The sequence below is a fragment of the Colletotrichum lupini genome, chromosome 3 (assembly GCF_023278565.1).
Source record: "Colletotrichum lupini chromosome 3, complete sequence".
NCBI classification, from domain to species: Eukaryota; Fungi; Ascomycota; class Sordariomycetes; order Glomerellales; family Glomerellaceae; genus Colletotrichum; species Colletotrichum lupini.
In genome coordinates, this window is record NC_064676.1 from 7,581,656 (window position 1) to 7,596,150 (window position 14,495).

At 32.2% G+C, this 14,495-nt stretch overlaps 2 protein-coding genes across 2 annotated transcripts; one reads left to right on the forward strand and one right to left on the reverse strand.

Moving 5' to 3' along the window:
- Nucleotides 1-155: 155 nt before the first annotated feature.
- On the forward strand, nt 156-3,190 carry CLUP02_07008 (uncharacterized protein; the record flags this gene model as incomplete). Its single annotated transcript, XM_049286005.1, has 2 exons — nt 156-418; nt 3,109-3,190. The coding sequence occupies 2 exons, from the start codon at nt 156-158 to the stop codon at nt 3,188-3,190; spliced, it is 345 nt and encodes a 114-aa protein (XP_049143148.1).
- Nucleotides 3,191-5,078: 1,888 nt separating this feature from the next.
- On the reverse strand, nt 5,079-5,484 carry CLUP02_07009 (uncharacterized protein; the record flags this gene model as incomplete). The annotated part of the gene is made up of 2 exons (XM_049286006.1): nt 5,079-5,297; nt 5,470-5,484. The coding sequence occupies 2 exons, from the start codon at nt 5,482-5,484 to the stop codon at nt 5,079-5,081; spliced, it is 234 nt and encodes a 77-aa protein (XP_049143149.1).
- Nucleotides 5,485-14,495: the final 9,011 nt, after the last annotated feature.

Consider the following 14,495-nt stretch of genomic DNA (forward strand, 5'->3'; position numbering starts at 1 on the left):
CTGTTGGCTATCCCTCCATCTATCATTCCAGAATGTTATGATGCTGAACTGGTAGGTTGTCCCTGGTGCCGCATCGACTACTCGTGGGTTTCCAATCTCTCTTGCGCAGAGTCGACGGTCCATTGACGACTTCTGAGCATTTCAGTGTTTAATTGATGGTCGTCCCGTCTTCAGCCTCAGGCACTCCAGGAGCCCCTTCAGACGACGGTGTCCAGGTCGGTCAGAGGATAGCTGGCACCAGCCCCATTAAGCCCTACGTTGAGAACTTGACTAGACTATGTGATTCTTCCCTCAAGTCTTCGCCTAATTTTCGCTTATCCGCTACCAATGTTACCACCTGTATAGTCCTGGGGACCTCGGTTCGAATCGTCGGCTTTCCTGAAGTAGAAAGAGGGGACACGCGCAACTACGTACGGACGTAAGAGGCAGATCGATTAGCCACTGTTAAGGGGCAAATAAGCAAGCATACCACTACAATAGCAGCTAGCAAGTTAACCTTAATTAGTCTTGGTCGTAGACTCGAGGCTATATTCGTAATAGGACACTAAGGAAATCGTATCAAGCGTTAGCGTTTAGCTCTAACCGATCGACCCCAAGTAGCACCAGCGTTAACCTCGCAGACTTATGGCAGCCCATTCTACCAGTCTTTAAACTAACACACAGGAAAAGCGCGTGGGTACTCTCACTCAGGGTAACGACAGTCTCGCATGTTTCGTAACGCTCGCAGTCAGGTGGGAAGAAATGGAGTCGCAGAGAGATAAGCACAATTGAGCACCGGGGTTGAACGAACACAACTTGACATAGACGAATGTCCGTGATTCCACAGATGTATGCCATTCCAGCAGTTCATTAGTACATGCAGTCTTTCGCAATGTTTCCACAATTCCATACAGCATAGAGCAAGACCTCGGTACCTAGAGGCCGGACCACGAAATAATATGCGATAGCACTGGGTAAACAAGTTTAATAAGAAACTCGACCGCTCACCCTAGAGTTCAAGATCCAAACATCCTAATGCAATAGCAACTGCTATAATACCTTCTCTTCGCCTTGTCTCTGCCATTTCTCTGTTCAAGTGTTCATGCTCGCATGCGTCTTCTGGGTCCGGGCTGCGCTTGTCTATTAGAGAAGGCATATGGACGAGTTTCGTCACTTTAACGTCAGAAATCATTAATTAGTCGCAGTCAGCTTCGGTCTAACAACGCCAACTAATATCGTTCGCAGTTAGACTTCTTTCTAGAGTACCTAACTACTAAAGCAAAGAAAAATTTAGCGGTCGGGGTCTGACGTAACGCATTTAAGTAAAAGCCTCCGGTGCGATGGGGTAAGGTATCTAGAGAACCTACTAGACAATTTGCTCCATTTTCTTCAACAATTCTATTATATCGTTACAATTTCGGCTCCGACTTCTGAAAGGCACAACGATTCTGAACTCGGTATTCGGCACGCAGTACCCAAGCAAATCGTCTCGTGTGGTTGGGCTTGCCCTCGGTCCTCTATCCATTGTAACTGAGTATTATAGGGCAACATAGCGAGCTTTTCAACACTTTTAGACCGGAGCCATGCTCAAGACTAAGTGCTATTAACCGTTTGTTAGCGGCTCTCACATCTTAGAGGGTTCGCATTGCTCTATCGACGGAGACTTGCACTTTTTGACAATGCCAGTCAGCTTCGGTCGCGTCTCGAACTATTAGAAGAATAGTCCCATCATACCGAAGGAATCGTAGCCTACTTGCGTATAATCATTAGATCGCGTCTTAAGGAATCTGCCTCGGTCGATAACTAGACTGCGAGATGGACGCGGTCGAGTTAATTAAACTTGTCGTCGTCGCCCATAACTAGAATTCCGAACTTGCCGCCATGGCTCGCGTTTACACAGGGCTCAATTCAATCAATCTTCCGGATCCAAGGGACTCATGTCGGCTTTATCTCGCACGGAATTCGGTTTCGAAGATAACGGGCTTAATTTGTTCCTCCTGTCACCGAGGTTTTCCTACTCAATAGGTTGCTTTCCTAGGAGAAGATCCCCAACGCGAACGAGGTCCAGGACGTAGAACGGGTCGCCTATCGATCGTAGTCGATTAAATATTTCGGTTGCCTCTGCTTCGGGCCGTGAATAAAGGTCCCTTATTAGCTCGTAGAGATTATTATTCTCTTTTTCAAGTTCTTCTAGTCGGTTGACAATCGCCTGTCTTCTGGTTGTCTTAATTAGGGTATCCCACTCGCATTCGACGTTTTGCGTAGAACATCGCGAACAGATCGGTCGGGTCGCGGAACACTATGTTATTAAATACTAATTAGCATTATAGCTAGCCGCATCGAGATATTAAGGGTCCGGCTTAGCTGGTTCGAACTTCTTAAGGGGGTGGATAGAGAGGGGAAAAGGTTAACGGTTAACTATCTAATCTATTTATGATTTAACAAGTCTTCTGGCCACTTTGCCCCACCTTAACGGCGATATCAACGACCTAGATAAGTACCGTTACTATGTATAGTACACCAGGTCGTGGCAAAAGGTACTTTTTTCCATCAGGGGTAGGAAGCTAGAGGCGGGCGAATTTTCCCTCTTCTTCTCTCTACGTCAATTTCGATAGGGTCTACGACTTACCTTTACTTTTCTTCTGCGACACTCAAGGCAAGCTGCTGGCACAGTCTGTCTCTGCTATCAAAATAGAGGTTCCGTTAAGATCACGCGAGGACCAGCGCCGGCTAGCAAGAGACGCCTAAAGCTTATAGCTATCGTAGGAGCATCTAGGTTCGGAGCGTCCCTTGTATCATCGTCGTATTACGAGCCTAATATTGGTCTAAGATGAGGAAGAAAGAAATGATAATAGCAGTATTATAACACGACTCTCCCCATTAATAGCCTCGGAAGAGTATTTATAGCTAACTATTATTAAGCAGAATTAATATTCTAATAGCATCTCTTAGCCACTGCATATCTCATCTCTCGGCCATAGTACGGATACCTAACTAATATACCCCGCAGGCGTGGTACCATCCCTGCTGGCGTTTAGAAGGATTTCCGTCTGCACTAGTCTAGGCCATCGAGAAAGTGAACTTGCCCTGTCGATTGAAGCCCCCTTTGGAGTGCTAATTCTTCCACAGTAGCCAATCTTACACCCTTCAGTACCTTACCCTTCAAGCGGTCCATGGTGCGGACGCGATGGTTATCCGCATGTGGGCGTAATGTGGCAAGTTAATCGGGCCCTAAAGATGCTGCGGGTCTTCTGCTTGCTTTTTCTTATTATACCTATAGCGACTCGGGTGTGGCTTTGCCACAGCTTTGCGGTCACGATAAAGCGGAGGATCCGTTTTGATTTGATATATGTGTGTAGAAGGCAGACTGGTTCTTATCTATATCTCCTTGAACCCCATCGGGCACAGCATTAGCTCGAAAAGTCCCCATCGACACGCACTTCTTACTTCAGTTGAACTTAAACAAAGCTTTAGCCGGTATTAAGGGAAGCATACTAAGGGAGAAAAGCCATAGCGTGGGTTTTCGCTTATGCCCTAAAAGCTGTGCCATTATAATCCACGGACCACGAAGCGCAAACTACACAGCACACACATAGCAAAGGTTAAAATCTCACTAGTAATTTGGTAGATAGGTCAGAAGATATAAGCCCCTCAACTAACATATAGGGGCGTGTCTCAAAACTCTAGTACTTAATGAAGCGACCGACCCCTCGATTCACGAGCTTCCCTCGTCCTATATTATTACCTAGTAGTACTGCGTACCTTAGATAACAAGGTTAAAGTTATACAACTGGTAATGCACTATTCACAAGAAGGCTTTGTGATAATTACAGATGAATTGTGGTTTCCTATCAATTTGAGACCTAATTGCTGTTCTATTAAGGTCAAAGTCGCTGTTATCTCGAAAGGAGTCCAGGTTAATGAGTTAATAGCACTAAAGTCCTTCGGAACTATTCACCCCTCCTGGTCTCGTAATTATTTATCTAACTCTCTCTATTAGCAAATGAATTAAAAAGTCGGCTGTTAATAAGTTCGAGGATCGGCCTTCTTCTCTCGCACGGCGACCTGAAATGTTAAGCCCCCCTTTTCGAACCTCGATGCCATTGACTGCACGAGCTGCAGAGCCGTGCGACTTAACTAGCTTAATTAAACTTAAATTAACTAAAATCTAGAGGTAGTAGGCGCCGTGTGCTACGACTCAGGGTAATAAATTTTACTACTAGCTCAATGGGCTACCCAACCATAGTGTCTTCATCTTAGGGCCATCACATTTTTAACACTATTATGGGCAATCGAGTCTTACAACCCCATACCATAAGTGCAAGTACATTCCCGGAAAACATGCCCTCTTTCTCGCGGACATTCTAATCACCTATCCTTTCAACTTCGCTTAAGGGGGCCATGGCAACTCATCAAGGTTGAAATCACCCCCTCGGGCTTCGGGAGTCGGGGCTAAGCTAGCCGCACCGAGCCCTATAGCGCTGCGTCCTTAATTACGGGGTAAGGAATATTAACGCGAGCCAATCTTGCTTTTCGAAGGCGCCCAATGGTCGATCGTGATTAGCTCCACGGAGCAGTCCGTAGCAGCAACTACCTAAGTAAGGTACTTAGGTAGCGATTAGCAACGTTTTAGTGATAAGCAACTCACGATTAATGATTATTCCTAGCTATTTATAAGTTAGGATAGTTTACTTAATTCTCGGTAGTATAGAAATCTCTGTGTACTTATGAAGCAAGCTCTATAAATAACTCCACGATTCAGTAGTTCGGCGCTACATATATCAAACCCCCCTTTTAGTTAAGCGCAGTAATCCTTCTTAGAATGTTAACTAGACCTGTATACCGCAGAGAAAAGTGCTCAGAGGCGCAGAAGGTTTATTCTAGGTCGCACTTGGGACTACTATTATGGCAGCATGGCCGGGGTGTCTATTTGCATGTGGGATCTGGGTTTCGGACAGAAATAGCAGATCTAACACCGCCCACCGTATGATGGTAGCACAAACCTGGTGGAGACTTCCTTCTACTTGTTCGTCTCTGGTTCTTAGACATAATCAATTATTTTGCCACTCCAGGAGGGGAAATACTATCGCGACGAGCTCCTAGTCTCCTCCGGATGACACGGGAATTGCCGCGAAAAGGTGTGTTACAGTTGTTGAGTTGTCGCGGGCAGCGTTCTTCATACACCTCACATGACGACGCTCTTCCGTATCCCTTGAGGCCACCGAAGCTACGACCGTTACTTGCGATAACCTTTCCAGCACCTGAATGTTGCCCTGCGACACAAATACCAACGGGCAGGATACAGGGGTAAAGGACCACTGTGGCCTTGCTTCCCAGTCCCTCTAGAGGAATCGTACTCCATGTTGACCGAGCTTGCAAGTTCCAACTACTGGGGCCCGAGAAGTTGCCACCCAGTCGATTCACGGGTGGGCAAATCCGCCAGGAGTCCGGGATCAAGCCATTCCGATTTTGCTCCAAATTCGATCATACAGCGAAGCCGTCCATGACTGCCTTACAAGGCTGTTTCGATATCCAAGTTAAGGGAGAAGAGGAAGGGAGAATTAATAACCGGAGATATAAATTACTTAAGACGGTGTTATAACCCTAGGCATACCCTATACGAAGCTCAGTCTTGGCTAATAATCTATCTATCATACCTTAGGTAAATGCGAGGAAGAACGCCCGCCCCCGACTCGAGCAAAGTGTTCGGTGAGCACCGATTTCAAAAACGTAGCCATTACTCGTGAAGCCAGTCCAGAGCATTGTCAGGTGCTACAGGCCCCAAGGGTCGCCCGGCATCTAGCTAGGCAAACTTCTATGGTCTTCTGTAAATATCAGACGCTCTATGCTCTAGGTATAAGTAGTAGGGCTTCGGGAACCTTTAGAGTTATTGTACTACATTAGGCCGGTGCTCCCCCTTGAACGCCCAGTCTACATGCATCTGAGGTATAAAGTAGCGAGCTCTGTCTCCTCGCCTTTTGCATCCCGATATCTAGGTGCGAATATAAGAACTATTCGAGGGGCTACATAACAACAAAAGGAATCAAATGAGAGGTTATAGGTAGGTACAACTAGCCGAGCGACAACTATCTAAATGGACGGTAAGATTTACCCCTATTTAGCGTGCCCGATATCCCCCGAGATAAAATGTGCGCAGTCCCCTACTTCTTAATATAGAATCCGTTTATGAGCATTGAACCCAAGGCAATGAATGAGAGGTCAAGTTCCTCGAGGTAAAATTAGTAAGCAAAGGCCCAAGGATATACATTTTAGAGACGAGATAATTCCCTTCCAATTATTACCTTTCCTAGGTCTAGGATGTCAGGCCTCGCTAGTCAGGCCTCGTTAGTTAAGGGATAGCTCAGGGGGTATAAAGAGGGGGACTAAGTAATAAAGGAGTAGCTTAAGTATATATAGAGCGTTAGTAATATACCTTAAAAAAAGGGTAAATTTTAATAATTTATTTTTTAAACTTTAATAATAATTAGCTTTTATAAGCTTTTTTTATATATTATATACTTATTAATAATTTAAAATTTTTATTTATAAAAAGGACTAGGTTAGAAACTTAAAATACTAATAAAAATAAAACGTAGTAAAAGAGCGTAATTAGCGTTATAATAATAAAAAAAGACGACTCTTTTTTATTAAACCCCTTAAAATCGCCTCTTTTTTAATAAATAAGATAAAAATAAAGTATAATAAGATAAATAATATAATAATAATATAAAAAGACCGTATTATTAAGAGTATTAACGAATTTTAAATAAAATAATAAACTTCTTACCCTTACTTATTAATACCTAAACTAAATAATAAGTAATAGGTTAATAAAACTATAAAAATAAGAGCGATAATTAAAAAAGAAATCCTTATTATAATATATAAAGAGCGCTTATATAAAAAATAAGTAGATTTAGAACGCTTATAAAGCTCTTTAAATAGCCCGGCTCCCGTACTAAGGGCTATAGTTTTAATTATAATAGCCTCGAACGTTAGTTTTAATATAAATAAAAACGTAAACCCCTAGACTAAGAATAGTTTAATAAGTAAAGCTATATTTAAAGCGCTATTTAAGTAATAATAAAGTAACGAATTTATATTATTTAAGCCCCTATTTACTAACTTTTTTTTAATTTAAATAAGTATTATAAATAGAACGTTTATATTTAGACCGCTATCCTTCCTTAACTTATTATATATTAATAAATTAGTACGGGATTTATAAAGCTTTTTTTTTTAATTATTATTATTATTTTAATTTATAAACTTAATAAATAAAAATAGATTATAATAAAGTAGTATATATAGTTAGCTACTTAAGTAGTAGCGTAAAAACCTTTTGAATATATTATATCTTTAATTACTAAAGGACCCCTAGGTTTATAATAAACTAAGTTATATAAAAGAAACTAAAGACTTTTTTATAAAATAACTTATTTAATCCCGCTAGTTAAAAAATAATAATAAATATATAATTAAATAATACCTTATAAAGCTAAAGAAAGAAAGTTAACGAGTTCGTTAATTATATTAATAAGCTCGAGATGGAACTAAAATATATTTTAATAAAGAAATAAAGGATTTTTATATTAATAAGTAAGCTATAGTTTAAACTACGTTTCGTAATAATATTATAAATAGAACTTTTACGGACTTATTTATAATTAGTATTATTAATAAGACGTATTAAATAATCCTTATTATTAATAAGGAGCTTATAAACGCTCCCTAAGTAATATTTTAATATAAACTTAAACGAGCTAATATTAAAATATTAGGGTACTAATAAATTAAATATATAAAGAATACGCCGTAACTCGCTTAATAAAGATATTACGTATCATAATTATAAAAAAACTAGTTATATTATAAAACTTACCCATAACTATAAGAATAGTATTAGTAATATTATAACTATAATAAAACTAAGTACCTTATTAATAATTACCCAAGCGTTATATATTATAAATATAACTAAAAAGGGTATAAAGCTACTAGTTATTAATTAGACCTTACCCTAATTAAGTAGCGCGGACTAATAACGAGCTTAAATACTATTTTAATAAAAAAAGTAATTAGTAATTAATAAGGGTAATACTTAAATATCCCGACTTATATATACTTAAACTACGTATAAGAAAAGCTAAGCGCCCTTATTAATTTAAAAATAAAAAAGAACGTAGTTAATATCGGGCTATTTAATAACTTTAATACTAATTTACGAATTTACTTATTATTATAGCTAATAAATATTAAGAGTAAATAGATAGAGACGCTAAGAAGCTACTATTTACGGCTTCGAATTATTAATAATAATTACGTAACGGAGATATAGCTATATTACTTTATAATAATTAATATTATAGCGCTTATACTTATCCTTAGTTTCCCCTAATTAGAGGATATTAACTTATTAATAAGTTAAAAATAAAAGAAATAGTAGTATTTAATTTATAAATAATATATTTACTTAAATACTTTAAAGAAAAGGCTATTAAATAACTTAGTTTTAGTAATATTTATATATATTATAATTAACTTAGTTATAAATAGTAACGTAGTACTGGCGAGTATAGCTAAGGATTAAAAGCTATATTATTAAGATTTTAATAACTTATTTTTAAAAAAGAAGGCTATTTTATTATTAAATAAAATACTATACGATTATTATATTAAGTTAAATAACGCGGCACTTCTTTTTTAAAAACTTATTTACTTATTATTAAACTATAAGCTCGAGATTTTACGTAATTATTTAATAAAAATAGAGGCTAGGGGCTAAATATACCCCTCTATAAGCCTAGTAAGAATACTCATTTTTTTTATATTTAAAAAAAAAAAAGAGCTATAATTTTACGTTAATTATAAAATAATTAATAAAGTTATATAAAAAATAGAACGCTACTATTACTAATTAAAGAGATATTCAATAGACTATTTAATACCTCTATTTTTATAAACCTAGACCTTAAGAACGTATACTATTATATATATATAGCTAAGGGTAATAAGTAAAAAATAGCTTTTTGTATTAAATACGAGTAGTTCGAGTACTTAGTTATACTTTTCGGGCTAATTAACGCACCCGTAACTTTTTAAGCATATATTAATAACCTTCTAAGCGGCTTAGTTAATATTATTTATATTATATACTTAGATAATATTTTAATGTATAATAATAATTACGTAGTATATAAAGAGTATATATATAGCGTATTATAAAAGCTATAGTAATAGAACTTATATTTAAATAATAGTAAATACGAGTTTTATATATTATATATAAGTTTTTTAAGGTATATTATATTTAATAAAAGTATAGAAATAGAACCTATATATACCGAAGCTATAGCGAATTAGCTACTTTTAAAAAATATTAAAAATATATAAACGTTCCTTAAATTTACGGGGTTTTATTATAGATTTATTAATAACTATACTAAGATAACGGTACTTTTAATAAACTTATTAAAAAAAGTAAAACCGGGATAATTAGAGGTATTAATACTTATTATAAAGTTATTTAAGAAGTTATTAATAACATTTATTAACGCGCTAATATTATAATATTTTAACCCTATCCTACTTATATAATTATAAATAAATACTTCGGCTTAAGCTATTAACTTAGTAATTACGTAATTATTTAAGGGTAATTAGTACTTAATTACTTATAAGTTAAGGAAATTAATAAATATAAAAAGCTATTATAATATAAGAGATACGGAGCTACTAGCTATTATAAACATATTAAAGAACTAATAATACTACTTTACTTATAATTAAAATTAGGTTATAGTATTTATAAATTATTTTACTTTATAGTTTTTAAATATAAAAAAGAGACTAAACGGGAAATAGCTATACTAACTAAATAAACTTATAGTATTTAATATTAAAATTAGGTTTAAGTTAAGTATAAAAAACCTAGCGAATAGACTATTATAAAAACCTAATTATAATAAAAATAATAATAATAATAAAATAAAAGAGCTATTATTAAAAATAAAAAAAGACTTTTATAATATTAAAAATATATAAAAGCTTTTTAAAGTTATAATAATAAGATATACGAGGACGAACTATAAGAATAGCTCTTAAATAAAAATAATAATAAGTATTTTAAAAATAGAATTAATAATAATATAAAAAAATAAATAAAAGAGGTTAAGAGCTCTAGTTTAAGAAAACTCTAAAAAGTATTTTAAAAAGTATAATAGGGCTACGAGCTTAGGGTATTAAAGTTATAATATAATACTTAGAGAACTATTTAAGCTTATTATTAAAACTATAAATTATAGGTTATTTATTTTATAAAACTCTAATATAATAAAAGTACTTAAAATAATATTTAGTAAGGAGGGGTTATTAATAATAAGTTAATTATAAGCTACTTAATAAGAAAACGTTTTTATAAAAAATAAGTAATAAATTAAAAAAAAAACTAATAGTCTTATTTAGTTAAAAAGAAGTAATAATAGAGCTAGGTATATACCTCGAGAGGGCTATTATATTATAATAGCTGCGCTTATATATTATTATATCAGGGGCTAAAGAGGGAAATTATTAAAATATATTATAATACGTTTATAATAAGATATTATAATATAAAATAAATAATAATACTATTAAAACGCTATTATTATTAAAATAAAATAAGTAAAAATATAAAAATTATATTAATACTTATATAATATATTAATAAATAAAGCCTCGTTATTATAAGCTATATAGCTTATTATACTTCTTATTTATTTTAATTAGGTTATAATAAGAAATATTATTAAATTTTATTATAGGCTTATTTATATTAATTATATTAATTAAGAAGCGCCCTTATAACATAATACTCGTTATAATAAACCGATTTATAAAATATAATATTTATATTATTATAAGGACGACTTTTATAGCTTAGGGATTTATAAACCTCTTATTTATAAAAATCTTTATTAAGTTTAAAATACTTAAAGAGATCGTTTTTAATAAAGGATCGTTATTTATAAATAAGTTTTAGACTTATTTTTATTACTTCTTAAGAATAAAAAGGCGTCTTAGTACTACGTTTTATTTATAAATAAATAGTTAAATAGAATAATAGAACTAATATTTAGAATAATATTTTTATTATTTTTATACCTAAGACTAATCGAATTAAGTATAGTATTTTTATTTAACTAAGTTTATATATAATAATACTTAGTACTTAGTAATTTATAAAGTATTTATTAAGGCCTTATTTAAGTTTTTATTTACGTACCCTATATTAATCTTAATAAGAGCTTAAGATAGTATATAAAATATCTTAGTTAAGGAGCGTATAGCTTAATTACGAGCTAATTAAGAAGCTTTATAACCCTTTATATTAAAAGTATGCGAGACGTATAAATAATAAGTTAATAAAGCTAAAATAAATATATTATATAAAGTAAGTAACTAAGTATTATTATTAAAAAAGAATATTAAAAAGTAGCGTCTTAGCTAAAAGTTAGTTAATAAGTATTTAGGCCTATTTAAAATTAAATTAATAATTAAAATAATGGGGGTCGCTTATTAACTAAATATATTAATATAATATAAAATATATAATATATTTTATATATCCTTATTTAAGCTATATTAATATTATAAAAAAGCCCTTTAAAAGCCCTTATTTATTAAAATATAAACGGGGAGCTATTTTATAAAATAAAAAATACTATATAATATAAAAGGCTAAAGAGGAAGTAATAATACTTAATTTAATAAAAAGAATATAATAACGATAAAGATATATAAGAACTAGCTAAGTATATTAAAAACGTAATATTAATTAATATATATAAAAAACGAGTTTTAATTAAGTAGCGTACCCTAGTTCTTAATAAGCTTAATAACGTAATAAACTAGTTATTAATAATAAAAAAAGGGGGCTATATAGTTATAATTAAATAATATAAATATATTAATTATAAACCGTTTTTTTAATTTTTATAACGTATAAAAGGATTACTTTTATTTATAAAGGGACTACTTTTATATATAAAAGAGCTACTTTAATTATTATTCTCGGGGTTATTATAAAAAATATAATCTCTTTATTATTAATAAATTTATAAATAATTAACTTTAAATACGGAATATAAGCGGAATAATTATATATTAATTAAAGTATTATTTAAGTAGCGTATTTTATTATAAATAATATAAAGTAGTATAATTATAATATTATTATAAGACGAAGACGTAGTATAAAAAGAGCTTATAGCCGCTTTATTATTATTATTATTATTAATAAGGGTCGAGCGGGCTTTTTTATTAGCGCGCTTAAGTACTTTTTACGTATTATTAATAGTAATTTAATAGGTTTATTAGAGCTATAAAATAATATTAATAACCTAAATAATAATAATAATAAAATAATAATAAAATAATAAATTTTTAAATCGTAAACGTTATTATTTAAAATAAAAGTAGTATTTTATAAGGTTCGGATTATAAATTCTGCGGACTTAGGGATTTAAAATATTATTAATATAATATATAAAGAAAATAACGGAGTAGTAATAGCGCTAAGTACTTATTATATTTTTATAAAAATAGTTTTACGTAATATATTTAATAAAATATATATTAAATCTTGAAAAAGTATTAAATTAAAAAGCGAATTAAAAGTGATAAATTATTAACCTAGCTAATTATAATACTTAGTTTTTGAATCGAGCGCTTTATATATAATATAAACGGGGTAGGGGAGCGGGCGTACTTAGTTAACCCTAATTTTTTTAGTATTCGCTTTTTTTTTTTAATAAAAGTTTATAATAGTTAATATAAATAGTATATAAATAATAATATATATACGAAGTTAAGGTAAATAAAGGGGATATTAGGTTTTTTAAATAAACTATTATTATTATTATTATTAAGTATACTTATAGCACTAACGACCGTTCTATTATTAATAATAATAACTTTATAATTAAGAGTTATATTTATATTAAAACGAGTTAATAATAAATACGGAACGACTTTATAAAAAATTTACTTAAGTATAAGAAATATATAAAAATAAGGATCTAAGAAATATTTATTAACTATAATATTTACGTAACGAGGGAGTAGTATAGACGCTAATAAAAATAAGAGATTATATATAAAAAAGAAATTATAAATAAAAAAGAAAAAAGGAATTTAGAATCGTAGTAGCTTAGAAAGGGGTTAATATTAATAAATAAAAGTAGGGCGACGACTACTTAAGTATTAATAATTATAAAAACGGCTTATAAATAAGAGTAACTTAGGAATAGAATTATAAAGTTAATTAAATTTATTATTTAAAATAAAAGGCTTATATTTAGGCTAATAAGCGCCGCTTATACTTACCCTCGTACTATATATTTAAGGATTTTTTAAATAAGGGATTAATATAATATATATAAATTATAAATAAGCTTTAGGATAAAGCCTAGGGGAGGGAGTATTTTATTAAGCTTCATTAATTAAACTTTATTAATTAAGGAATAGCTTAAAGAGTATAAAAAAGAGGACTAAGTAATAAAGGAGTAGTTTAAGTATATATAAAGTATTAATAATATACCTCGAGAGAAGGGTAGATTTTAATAATTTATTTCTTAAACCCTAATAGTAATTAGCCTTTATAAGCTTCTTTTTTATATTATATACTTATTAATATAAGAAGGTAAGATAATTACTATTATTAGAAAATAGGACTTTATTTAGAAGACTGTTTTTATAAGGATAATAAATTATAATAAGGATTTTTAAAATAAGAAGTAAATTACTAGCGGTGTGCGTTGGTATATAAGTATGCGATAGAACTAAAGGTCCGTAGAAGTTGGATGCTATAGAGATTAATATATTATTTATATTAAACTCCTTTTACTGCATATAGACTTACCCTAGTAAATAGCGCGCTTTTTAGCGTAAATTAGTTAATCATAATAGGTTTAATTTATTATTATAGACCCCTTCGCCTCCGGTGTTATACTATAGTATTATTATAAAAGACTGGAGTGGGATCAATACCGCGCCTGTGCCCTCTCGAATAGTGGCGGCTATTTATCTAGCCCCAGGTTAAAACTTATTATAGCGTAAGGTAAGGGGTCCCACTGGCGGCTGTGATCATTAATCCTTGCGAATATCAGATATACCAGGTTGAAGGACAGCGCGTATAACAAATATTAGTAGTATTTAACGGGCGCTAAAAGTTTATAAACCCCAGAGCATAGCTAAATCCGCGGGTGCTCGCTATTTAAACACTATCAAATCAGCAGACAGTCTAGCATCTCTTAGTCGCGTTCTAGGCTGGGCTATTAAAGTACTCGTTGTCCTTTATAATCTCTATACCACGATCCTTAGACGGTCGATTCGTTAATTCATATATAAACGGTTATGCATTTAAACAAGAGTCCGAGCCCATCCCAACATTACCTAACTAAGTGGGCGTAAATATCTTGCATGTGCAATAAACTTTAATACCGACGACCACTAACAGCCGGTAGGATCACGGACTT